The sequence below is a fragment of the Aphelocoma coerulescens genome, chromosome 3, assembly GCF_041296385.1.
Source record: "Aphelocoma coerulescens isolate FSJ_1873_10779 chromosome 3, UR_Acoe_1.0, whole genome shotgun sequence".
In the NCBI taxonomy this organism is placed as follows: domain Eukaryota; kingdom Metazoa; phylum Chordata; class Aves; order Passeriformes; family Corvidae; genus Aphelocoma; species Aphelocoma coerulescens.
Window position 1 is genome coordinate 95648519 of NC_091016.1, and position 12862 is coordinate 95661380.

General features: G+C 37.5%; 1 protein-coding gene across 1 annotated transcript in view; it reads left to right on the forward strand.

Annotated features, from left to right (window-relative positions):
- The window catches only part of COL9A1 (collagen type IX alpha 1 chain), a 66703-nt gene that overhangs the window by 34270 nt on the left and 19571 nt on the right, over nucleotides 1-12862 (forward strand). The window contains exons 20-28 of the mRNA XM_069008616.1: nucleotides 940-993; nucleotides 2300-2353; nucleotides 3049-3102; nucleotides 3285-3338; nucleotides 3447-3500; nucleotides 3714-3767; nucleotides 4870-4914; nucleotides 5721-5774; nucleotides 5869-5922. Of these exons, the coding sequence (XP_068864717.1) occupies nucleotides 940-993; nucleotides 2300-2353; nucleotides 3049-3102; nucleotides 3285-3338; nucleotides 3447-3500; nucleotides 3714-3767; nucleotides 4870-4914; nucleotides 5721-5774; nucleotides 5869-5922 (477 nt within the window). The remainder of the gene's footprint in view (nucleotides 1-939; nucleotides 994-2299; nucleotides 2354-3048; nucleotides 3103-3284; nucleotides 3339-3446; nucleotides 3501-3713; nucleotides 3768-4869; nucleotides 4915-5720; nucleotides 5775-5868; nucleotides 5923-12862) is intronic.

Genomic DNA, 12862 nt, shown 5'->3' on the forward strand with positions numbered 1-12862 from the left:
ATTTAGCTTTCATAATATCCAGCAAGTGACCCATGTGAAAAAGAACAGACAATGCTTTAGAGGCACAGATGGAGAGCCTGTAGACTCTGTGGTATCTTATATGTTCCATTCATAAATGAATGAAACGGGTTAAGTATCCAGTCTCCACTACAGCACCTGCAATCCAACCAATGTATTGTATTGACAAAAAGATTTGCACAAGATAGCCACGCCTGGGAGAAGTGTTGTTTTCAATAGAAAGTATTGGATACCACAGTGTGCCTACTTCCAACTTAGTAGCAAGATTAAACTGTGTTAGAAGCAGGATTAAACTGTGTTCATCTCCCATGTGTGGCTGCTGTAGTCATTGTTGCATTATCATGATTTTCCCCACCTTTTGGGCTGACAAGGCTTCAGATGTTCTGTGCAAGATTCCATCTAACTTTGTGATGATAGTTAGGATACATCCTGCTGTGCTAGGGTGTCTACTCAGTTTAGCCTCTTGTGTGGTGGACATAAAAGCTTAGCACTTGCACTCTCAAAAACCTTGCCCTATTTTATCTGTGTCCAATCCCCCACTTAAGGCAACTTAGCCCTTTTGCAAATTCGGCCATCACATGTTCCTTTCACACAAGCTGCAGGTGAGAATGCTTCAACTCTGTGGTAGCCAAGATGGAAAAACAGTGCAGTTTTTTTTGTCCTTACGGTGTATTTGTGATTTTATAATACAGCCTGATAGTTTTGTTATTTTTTTTAAAGTTCTAAAATTAGTAAAATATCAAATGACTATATAAATTAAGAATTCGAATGCAGCAGTAGTTGGATTTTTCCTTTAATACTAAGAAAATAGTAAAATAATCATAAAGAAAGGGTGTAGAACCCTTGAGTCCTCTGTCTGAAAGCTAGGACAGTCCAGATCAGAAGAATTAAGCGTAATTTGAATATACTTTTCTATTTCAGGGCATTCTAGGTATCAGAGGTATAACTGGCATAATGGGACCTAAAGGTACCAAAGTGAGTATTAACCTTTCTCTCTATAAAATGGCCTGTATTAAAGAAAATGTATGCCTCTGAATGTTTTAAAAGCTTATTTAAGCTTCTTTATTTCCCCTGTATTTTCTCCCTCCTGCCAGCTGTATTTCCACAGCTACTGTACTTCTTGTTAGGAGGAAAGGTAGCTCAGTCCTTCTAATTGATGAAGGACACTCTTCACTCCTTTTCCCCAGTCCCTGTATTTATGGTAGTTTTGCATGTATGCAAGTCTGTAATTAGCAAGATAACAAGTTATAACAATTATGAACTATAGCACATTTTAATTAAACCTAAAATCTATTAAGTAGTCCCTCCTGTGATTTTTATCTTCTTAAAGCCTTTTACTTCCATCATCATCCAAGTTTTTGTCAGGAGTTTCTATTGAGAGTTTGTTCTTTTTTCCATTCTTTTTGTCTTTAACATCTCTGTGTCTTAAATTGCTGCCAGTCAAAACTGGCTGTTACATTTCTAGTTTTGTGATCTTGCTAAATCTATATGGTAAAAATTTCTGAAAGGAAAAGAACGAAGCAATCCTGCCATTGTCTCCTTCTCCAGAAGTCAAATCGCGTAAATCTTGTGATCATATGTCTTTGGAGACAACATCAAAGTTCTCCTGATTATGAATCTTCTCATGAATGATCCTTCCTAACCTCTCGGACATGCTTTTCAAGTTATTACTATCTTACTTCACTTTCCTGGCTTTTGTGTGTTCTAATTCTTAGTAGTTATTTGCCTACATTTTCTGTAATGTTTTGTCTACTTGAAATATTTACTACATCTGTTTGACAAAGAAGTTCCATGCTCCCTCTAAATCTTTTCTAAAACAATTTTTTTAATCTACATTTACATTTATTTCCAGGGTAGTGATTGCATTGTTTCCTTGAAACATATGTGGTAGAAATAGCTGCACTGCATTTGATGATTTCTCTGCATATTTTGATGTTACTCTATTATGTGATGAAGGATATAGTATTATTAAAGAAGACACAGAGATTTTTTGAAGCAGCATGTGAAGGTCTACCTCCTTCCTAGAATTTTTAGAGAATGAGCTGAATGTTGTTTTTTGACTAATATTTTCTCATAGTTAAGATATATTTGTTTTCATATCTCCATTAAAAAAACAAGATAGATGAAGAAAATTGTTTGTCTTTCTTTTTTTTTTTTTAATTGGAGATATAACCCCCCCTCATCTGTAGAGAATTTACAGCTCTTAGCAAAGCAGGACACATAAGTTGTTAGTTCTCCAGCAATTCACTTTAATATCCTGTGTTATCTGTTTGTTTTGTAGGGAGCTCGTGGTCTTGATGGTGATCCTGGTCCCCAAGGTCTTCCTGGTGCACCTGTAAGTAGAGTGCAGGTTATCCAAACGCTTCCCAGTTAGTGAAACTTTGTGGCTGTGAATCGAAAAAGCCTCTGATTAATCCAATTCTATTGATTCCCCACAGGTGAATAAATGATATTACAGTGATATCAAGTCTGTAATGTCTTAATGTTCCCAAAGAATTTGAGGTAGATGAACCCATTTTAACTTCTTAGTATGTTATGGTTACCTCTTCCTTCTGAGTCCTACTGTGCATTAGGGTGGCTTGGAATTTTTCAGGGATCAAACTGGAACAAAACCTGTACAGGGCAATTTGTACAATTTGTGTTGGAGGTTTTTATTGTGTGTGTGTTTTGTTTGTTTGGGTTTGTTTGTTTGTTTGTTTGTTTGTTTGTTTTTTAAAATTCTTCCTTGCTCTCTGCTTCCATAGCTGGAATGTGTGCTTGGAATAGCCAGTAACTCTGTGTTAAACAAACAAGTACAATATCCTTTGCTTAGACACTCCTGAAATCCCAGGTGATGGCTTGAGCTCTGTTTTTAAAAATATATCTGTCAGCTGCAGTTTTAAGAAACCTCACTTTTAAATATAGTGTGATTTTGAGATGTCTACTTTCACCAAATGTGAGTTGTGCTTGTTGATTTTCTGACAGCTTTAGCTAAAAAACATGAGGAAGTTTATTCTGGTTTTATTTCTAAAACATTTTTTTTTCCGGTAGGGGGATCAAGGACAGAGAGGTCCACTAGGAGAGACAGGTCCAAAGGGAGAAAGGGTGAGCACAGACAAATTTTGACTCCTGTTGACTTGCAAACATTAGTTACTTAATAGCATATAAACAGTGCATAACTGGTACTCTCAAAATAATGTATATCTGAATGAGTATGCATTGACATTCTTTTAATCTGTCATTTCATTGTCTTCAGCTGCATTTTTAAAAATTGTTATTGTTTTTAGGGTCCTCAAGGTACAAGAGGAATAAATGGCCTCCCTGGGCCTAAAGGAGAGCCTGTATGTATATTTAATTTCTTTATTTGCTTCATATGATGTTAATTTGTATATTAGTGCTTGGGCAAAATCTCTTCAAAGTTACATTAATTTCTGTTTTCTTTTTTCAAGGGCTTACCAGGAGTTGATGGCCGTGAAGGGATCCCTGGAATGCCTGGAGCTAAAGTAAGGCACAGTTGGCAGATGTCTGCACTTTGGTAGTGCCCTAGATTTGTTCACTCATTTGTGGCTGCTGCTCTTGGCTTTATGCACATTATTAGGGTAATTTAATTAGCATTCCTATACTATAGATCGAAAAGTATGTCAACTCTGTGTTCCAGAAATAAAATATTCCCTCGTGTTTGATTTGCATAAATTACAACTTAAAATGTTTTGCAGGGTGAACCAGGAAAACCTGGAGCTCCAGGTGATACAGGGCTCCAAGGATTGCCAGTAAGTATCAAGTATTTTACCTTTGAATGGTAGGCTTAGTTCAAATCATAGAAAGGCTGTGTATAGGTTAATTTGACTCTAATGTTGGAGTAATTCAAGTGTAAATCTAAGCAAAAGGCCAGGGCAGAGTATGTGTAATGCAAGGGGAAATTCTGGTATGTGTATGCAAAACCTTTGCCCAAAAGCCTAGATCTCCTTATGAGGCCATTGTGAGGAACTTGGCCTCACAAAACCTTTGTGGCCAGGATGTGACTGTCCTAGTGATTCTCCTATCTGAGACCCCGTGGATACTATGGTGTGACTCTACAATTAGGGCTGGTCTCATTGTATTGACTAGGGCCAAACTATTCCCAGGCTGAGCAGGAAAAGCTGAGCTGCTAGTCTGACATACCTTATGTGAACCATCATCCTTTGATACTCTGCTGGCTCAGAACATCTGGAATGTGTCACGCTCATGCTTCTTTCTGGGGGTGGGTTGGAGGTCTCTGGTGTATCCCCTGTGGTGAACTTGCAGGGAATCAGTAGTGCTTTATGGGCCCTTTCAGAAGGTAATCCTTGTGCATTAACTGAGTTTGGAAACTGTGCCAGTTGTCAAAGGCTAAATAAAACCTCTTTAAAACACTTTGCTATAGGAGTAATTGCTGTGAGGAATAGTGAAGGAGATGTTTTAAAACAGAACTGGACATAATAAATTTGTAATACTAAATGAACTCTTAAGCTTGGAAGATAGTTTGGTAAAAGCATACTTTCTATGAGCTGTTGCAGAGAAGTGAGGAGGGAATGAAAAGTGTCCAATGGCATCTGTTAAAATCTGCACCTCCAGTCTCAGCACACTGGGACAAGCATGTATTTCTAGTCTAAGACAGAAAGAGTCACAACATCTCACTTATCCATGCTCCTTTTGCAATTTGTGAAGTAAGAATAATAGTCTTTATCTGTTACTTTTTAAACAGAAAGAATTCAAACTTGGTCCCTTATTGAGTGAAAGTGCTTCAATAGCAAGTAAAAGGATTAGAAATACTCAAGCACAAGAAGGATGTTGTTTTAACACCATTTCCAAACCCCTTAACCACAAACAAATGTAAATTTTTTTTTCTTTCAGGGTTTACCAGGCTCTCCAGGTATGAAAGGTATTCCCGGCCCAAAGGTAAAACATCTTGAGTATTGTCTTTCTTATACCACTGTATTTGTGCTTATCAAGTTCTAAAGTATTCAGTGAAATTGTACTTTCTCTTGTGTTAAGAGACAAGCCTTAGGCTGAAGGAATTAAATATCTTTTTTTATCAACTTTGGCCTATGCATTTTCATGATTCTTGTGCTACATGACATGGTTTTCATTATTCTAGGCATTAAATAATACCTAAAAAAGGCCATTCCTTCTAAACTTGTGGAAATCATTGCTAGAGGAAGCTTGTGATGTGCCTACCTCACTACTGCTTGAAATGAATGATCTTGTAATAAGAATAGTATTTCTAGCCACCCTAAGCTGATTCAATCACAGAGGTTGTTACCTCTATTTAGGTAGCACCAAATTGCAGCATCAATTCCAATCTAGTTTAAAAAGTTGTTGTAAGATTGAGACTGTGGAATGTTTCAGACAATGATGTTTGAGTTTACTTGTAAATAATTGAAAAAGAAAACTAGACTGAGACAAGATTTTTGTCTGAAATTACATGGAGTGATATTGCCTTCTGTGATTTGAAAACAGCAATCAAATCTATTTGGGATTTGTCAGCACACAAACAGCAAAGGAACTGAAATCTGACTTTTGAAAAATTAGATAGAAGGGTTTGGTCAAAGTTAAAAGAACACCAAAAGTAAGGCTGAAGTTAAAAAATTAACACAGGCTGATTTTTTTTTAGACCTTGTTGCTTTCCTTGCTTTAATTTTTTATTTTAAAATGGAATAGCAAACCATTGGCTCAGCTAATATTTTTCATCTTCTGTCCAACAGGGTAATAGAGGTCCTCCTGGGGTGCCAGGGTTAATGGGAAATCCTGGTAAACAGGTAAAACCATTAATCTTATACAAAAGGTCTAGAACAATGTGTAAAAAACCCACTTTTCAAATTTGTTGCATTTCAAATTTGTTCCCCAAAACAGGGTCAACAGGGGCCAGAGGGAGAAGCAGGTCCAACAGGACCCCGGGGACCACCAGTAAGTATGGAATAAATCTCTAACTGAGCATAAAATTACAGTATCTCAATATAGGGTTGCTGAAGCTAGCCACAAGGTAAAGTTGTTATTTATCAGAAGTTCTAATTTTTGAGGTAATTATTAGTTCTTTATCTTCTTTACCAAGAGGATGTGCATCACTGCATAGAGAAATACAGTCCTATATATGTCCAATAATGTCCTATGGTTGTTTCTGGCTTTGGTGAAAAGTTAAATTTTTAACCTTTGCTTATATTCTTCTTGTCTTTGCATTTAAATATGCTGTGTAAAAGCCAAAACAGAGGGGATAAGTGTGGTTTGTGACAAAAAGCCAGAACCAAACTCCTGTTCTTCGACTGCAACACTCTGGTTGGAATTGTGAATGCAAATACAGTGGTGTGAAGAATAGAATTCATCTTTAATTGGAAACACTGATGCTGTAATTTCTTTCCCTGGAGATTTTCGTTAACACTAGAAAGATTTGGAAGACTGGAGAAATTGATGCTGGGCAGGTAGATTGTTGCAGGAAATAAATCTGCTAAGAAAAGTGAACTAATGGCATCTGTAAAGGCTCAGTTTGAAGACAAAGGACAGCTGGATACTGGAGAGTGTTGGGTACTGCTTTCTGATTCTCTCTAGAGGGGACCTGACATGGTTTAAAGCTGCATAAGGCTGATTTAATTTCCCTTTGCTGTTAATCATTCTGGATGGAGGGGGATGAGAGGCTCAGTGATTTGAAGAAAATTTTCGTGTACAAATAGTCACTCTGATGACATTAACCAGGCTCTAGGCTCTGTAAGCAATTGCCTTTTCAGGCTTCCCTCTTGCCACTGATATCCTAGGGATAGTTTCCTGGAATTTTCTGAGCTTCTGCTGTATTACAATGGTACAAGTTTTGCTCACGCAGTTGTAGGGTTATTCTCATAAGGGGTTTAGTGAACTACTGTCTGTGATGTACTTGTAAGGGTCAGGAATATCTTCTGTGAATTAGCTGCTTAGACATATGCCAACAGTCAGCCAAGTAACAGATTCCATTTTCTTCTGTTTTTTTTCTATGGTTTGTGCTATCAAGGGCTAGATGCATTAATTCATCAAATAACATTTATTTTGGGCAATCTTTGCATGACTGCTGTGTCCACAGCTGCCTAAGGGTGATACAAAAAGGGAATTATAGGAGCATTTACTGGGATGGATTACAACTCTCTTCAGCCTCCCAAATACCCAACTTGCAAACATTTATTTTGGTTCTTTGTCTTTAAAATTGTTGAGTACACTAGAAAAAGTTTTCAGCCCTGCTCCTAGGCTCATACTTGTGACAGGAACAGGAATTCTAATTGAATCAGACCAAAGTAATTGCCCACTCTGATAATGCACTGTAATCTGCTGAACTATTCTTTTAATCCTTTCAATGTGAACATGAATTTACAAAATCAGCAGTCCGTAGAACAGGGGTTGACACACAAGGTTAATTATTAGTAACCCTGTAGATGGACAGAAATACTTAATGCAGATTAAATACAGTTTTTTTTCCTTTTATCACTCTAGAGACCAGCAAGGCACCTGGATTCCTTGCCTTTATTTTCTCTGTGTTTAAAAAGTGCACTCATTTTGGAAAACATGTAAACATTAGAACCAAAGTATAGAAAAAGAAAGCTTTTAGTCAATGAGTCATGAGGAAAGGAAGCAAATTATTGATTATAAAGTAAGTTTGTATGTGGTACAGCAAACAGTAATCTACTTCTCATCTGTAGTTCCCTTAAAGCTCTAAAGAGCCTTGGATAATAGCTATGTTGGCTCCCATCAGCTTGAGACTACAGGCAGCATACGACTGGAATAACTCTTTTTTTTTTTTTTTTTTTTTTTTGAGGAACACTTTACTTCTACACCAAAAAGGGGGGTGATGAGGGTTTTTCTGTTTAGGAAGGACATGGGGTTGAACTACTGAGCTTCAGAGACCTTTGGTCTAAGCTAAGTCGGTATTTATTTCCAGGGGAGAATAAAGAATGTTTTCCTCTTTCTTCTGCAGCATGTACATGTAGCAGATACATTTGAACTTCAGCTTTTTGGATTCTGCCCTTACATTTCTAGGAAAAAAAAAGTAATCTGCTGGTTAAATAATTCTACATGCCATGATTTTCAAACTTCTAAAACTAGACAATTTGGCAGTAAGTCGAGAAAAGCGCTATAATTCAATTATAATTGTTCTAAAGAGAATTTTTCTTTTTTTTTTTTTTTTTTCTTTGCTATTTTGAAGTTTTCTCACAGCTTTAATACTTGCTTGTTTTTGACCAAAGTTACATAACCAAACACTTTCAAAGCCTGAGGAATTTATGGTTACTATTCAGGTATTTTTCTTGGCCTATTTCTTCTTATTTTGAATTACCCACTTTAGCACTCACTTCAGTTCTTTCTCCTTTACCCCTTTTTTCCATTTCATTCTTGCTGCAGAAGACTCAGGTAGAAGTCAAGAGGGGTTGGGCTTATTCCTTGGAGAAAGAAAAAACCTTGATATTTTGCAGGATATGGGGAATTTCAGTCCCTTAATATACTGGTTGCACAGCAACAGCCCCATGAGATCCTCTTCACTTCCCTATTTCATTTACCCATTCTTTGCATTGTGACTGGGTAAGACATCATGGCTGGTAACTCCAGGAGGGCCAGAACTCCAGAGGAAAGGAAATCTGGTGAAGGTTTGTTGGGGTATAACAAGGCTGACTCTGCTAATTTAGCCAGCAGGCTGGTATTTCATTAGGGAAAACCAACATGCCTACATTTGTGTTATATTTAAAAATCACATGGCTTTTCAGCTTTATCTACTTGCAAAAGACATTTTTTGAGAGAAATTTTTCACTTCAACTAGTGTGTAGTTTTTTGAAAAGTTACACAAGGGAGCACTATCATCAGTGGCTCTGTGAGACTGTACTGTTTGCCAAATAACTTGTAGAGTCCTCTGGCATAAATCATGTTATTTCAGTGTATTTTTATTGTTAAACAACTGTTGGAATGTAGTTGGAAAGATATTGTTGCTATACAGCAGATTCAAATTTTGGCCTTTTGTGAGTCTCTAAACATTTACAGTTTCACAGGGAAGATACTAGATATTTGAAAACAAGACTAGTAGCTCTAATTAAAAACTCATGGCAAACTTGTGCATTAGGAGACTCTTTTTCCTCACCTCTGACAAATATCCCTAGGAGACACTGACTTTAAAAAGTGTCATTTTAGTCTGTTATTGTTTTTCCTTAAAAAACTTCAACTGTCATCTGAGTGTGTAGGGGAATAAAACAACTTTTACTATTCATGTGTTCATTTAAACCAGAAAAACAACTGGACCAGCTTGGAAATTTTGCCTTTCATTTCTAAATGAAACATATTCTCTACCCCACTCTAATTGTTTTGTTGGTTAACCTTATGTTTGCTTCACATTACTCTAACCAATCCAAGTAATGACCAAACTCAGTTGTGATTTAAACCTTTCTAAGTCAGTCATCATGGCAGGTGGCCCAAAGGAAGGAATTCTCAAATACGGAAATGCCATTCCTAATCAGTGGAATTTAGTCATGCTCCCTAAGCTGCTTAACCATTTTCTTTCATATTTCCTGAGATTTAGTAATCTAATTTAGTGTCTGCAAAAAATACTGACCCCTGCCTCTGCTTTTTCATCCCTTGTTTTTCTTCAGCTATTTAACCTGTAAATTGCTAACATTTGGAGAGCCTGCATTGCACCCTGTGGTTTTGCAGAGAGCTTGTAATATTGAAGTAATCACTTAAAGCTCCATACATGTCTATCACACTGAGCAAACTTGATGTATATGCAGGCCAGCATTTGTATATGTTGTTTTGTAATTAGGAAGTAATACATGTTTTCCCAACATTAGCAAGAGAGTCTAAATATCTGCCTGCCTAAGATTTGATACCACAGACCCTCTGAGAGGCTTCTGGGGTGAGCTGGTCTGTTGGGCTGACTTCCTCTCTGGAAGTGCCTTTGTCTCACTATAAAGGGGAAACCTGGACAGTACCTTGGATTTAGTACTCAAATGTCACGCAGCCCAAAGTTAGAGGAGAATGCTGTTTTCGGCATCTTAAATTACTTTCAGGTAAATAATTTTCTGGTCTTTAAAGATGTTTTTCTCCTGCCTATGCTGAAACATAACTTTGGTTACCCTAACACTATAACTAAAATGTAGCTTTTCTATCATATTCTTTTTACATTACTGCAATAAATAATGGGTCACTTTCTGTAGTTGGTAATGGTAGTGTGGTAGGATGGAATTTCCTTGTCTCAGTTTATATGATATGTTTAGGAATTAGTGGACATGTTTCTTATACGTGTCAGACATGTTCCACAAGTGGTGTCATAGTTTACATACAAGGTACAGCTAAAGGGGTTAGTTAGCACTACAGAGCTTATAGCAGAGTCAAAAGGACAAAGTGCATTTCCATCTTGCCAGGTACTTTTCATCCAGTAAACCTAAGCCTCTAGATGAAGGTCACAAAACTTTTTGACCCTGCCCAGTTCCGCAGCATGGTTTGTACAGGGTAGCACTTTTCCTCTCATGCTTGCAGACTGCATATCCCAGGCAAACTTGGTGAGCTCCAAGACTCTTCACTTCTGCTAGTATTCAGCCCTGTCTTCCTAAATGACATGGCCAGATTCTTGTCTGATACCTCTTTTTTTTACCCCTCCACCTCCAAAAACAACTTTCTTTTACTTTTGGGCATGGTAGAGCCCTGGATGTCAGCAGATATCACAATGTTGTCTTCTCCTAAGCAGTGTAGACAGTAACCTGGGTAAAAAATGGATTTGTTATGGAGCTCATGTACCAAAGCTGTCCTAGACTTCAGCTGGTGCTGTAGACACAGTCAGAATGAAAGGTCTCTGTCCTCTAGACTTGGCCACAGTATCACTTTTGAAGAGAATGACAGCTAGTGAGTTGTTGCTTGTGCCCAAAGCATGGCATCATTAAGAGGAGGGAACATTTCATGCTACATCTACCTCTTACCATTATCCTGAGCGGTACAATTAAATTATTACTCTGGCAAAGTTGCAAAGGTACATTTAAAATCTCAGAGAAAGTTACCCGTATATTTACTCTTCTATCAAATACTAGTTTACATTCTTGGATGCTTTTCAATACTGTGTTGAAGGTCAAAGAGTCCTGTTGATGCTTCTGCGGATAAATCCTTAAACTTAAATGAATATTTCCTCTGAGATTTTGCATCACAAAAATTTGATAAGTTTAAGTCTCACAAGTATATAATTGATAAATGGGTTACATTTTGCAGAAGACTTTGAATATGAAGTTTTTAAAAAGCCAAAATGTACTTGGTTTATTCTTCTTTATTCTGCACAGATTTAATTCTCTATGGCAGTGCTATGACATATTTTATTAAAACAAATTTTTTAAGTAGAAAAGAGTTATTACAATATATGCTGTGGATTACCTCTCGAGTGATTCTAATTAGTGTTTCAATTATCTGGGCAACTAAGTGAGATGCAAATTACCTGGGATGTATTCTCATTCTTATTATTGTTCCACTCAATTGATGAACAGGAAATCCATAACCCAGTGAAACTGTCTTAGCATGCAAATGCATTCTGTAACTCTTTGTGAGCATTCTACAAAAGCATCTTCAAAATTTCAGTGAGGGTGAGAACCATCCAAGAAAAGCTAAAGGAAGGTCTGCTGTAAATCCTGTAAGGTGAGAACCTTATGTGTTACATTCAAAGGCTGAATATAGATCTAACAGAACTGTGAGACAGATATTAAACCTTCACTTAAATGTATTGAGAGTCCAGCAATCGTGCCTTGAAAAGGGAAGGCAGATTTTTGTTGTAACCACAGTCTAGCACAGGAGCTGTGGAAGGGCTGCCTCCTGGTGGCGTTCAGACTTGCACTGCTGTGCTACCATTTCCTACTTGCCTTTCTGCATGTGCCTTTTCCTTGAGGCATGGAATGTTCCCCAGCATGGGTGCAAGCCTGTCTGTCCCAGCTCACTCTGCACTGTTGTGGCTACTTTCCCTCCTTAAGCCTTTCACCTCTAGGAAAAGTATGGATTTTGAAGGGTGTCAAAAGTACATGAAACTTTACAAATTCTGGTTGTCTTTTTGTTAAAACCAATGCAGCATGCCTGTTTGTTTGTAGGTGGCCTGAAGCAATTCACTGTTATACAGAGGGCTGCTGTATAAGAAAGGTGGGCTAAGGACAAGGCCAAGCTGCCTTCTGCTCTGATTACTGCCTGTAGTGATTTACAGCACAGAGGAACATTTCATCTGACCAAGTAAAGATGTCAGCTTCTGAACCAGTTATTACAGAAGCCCTCCTATATGATGTGGGGAAAATGTAGGTGCTTCTAAGTTCTTCTAATGACTTGTGTTGAATTTTAAATATTTACATGAGGACGTTTCAAAATGCCTTTTTTCTTCATTTACTATGAAGAGAAGCATGAGTAACCAGTTTACTGTATAGCCTATCCTAAGGCCATTTCAGTCAGGTATAACTTGGAGGAAGCATTACAGTCTTTCTAGTTATACCAGGACCCAACAGGATTCCTCATTCTTTGGGCTCCAGTTCTTCTCTTACTTGCTAAAACACCTCTGCAGACCTTGCAGTGGTGGCCCATAGTTTGAAGTAATCTGTCCTTACAGGCATAAATGTCAACGTTTACAGGAAACACTATGTGTTTGTATTCCAGTTGTCCATATACTAACCTCCTTTTTTAGCCCCTTAGAAAAGCATTGTGTTTGACAAAGTGCCTGTGGTGTGCATTTGACGAAAGATGTTTTCTGCATTTGAAATAAAATTGAAGATTTTTCTTGGATTTTGTATGACCAGCAGAACTTTTGGTGTGTTTAAGAGGTTTATTATATGATTTTAACTCTCTGAAGGTTATACTGCTTTTGTTTGATCTCATGCAGCAATGACTGCTATGGCAATGATAG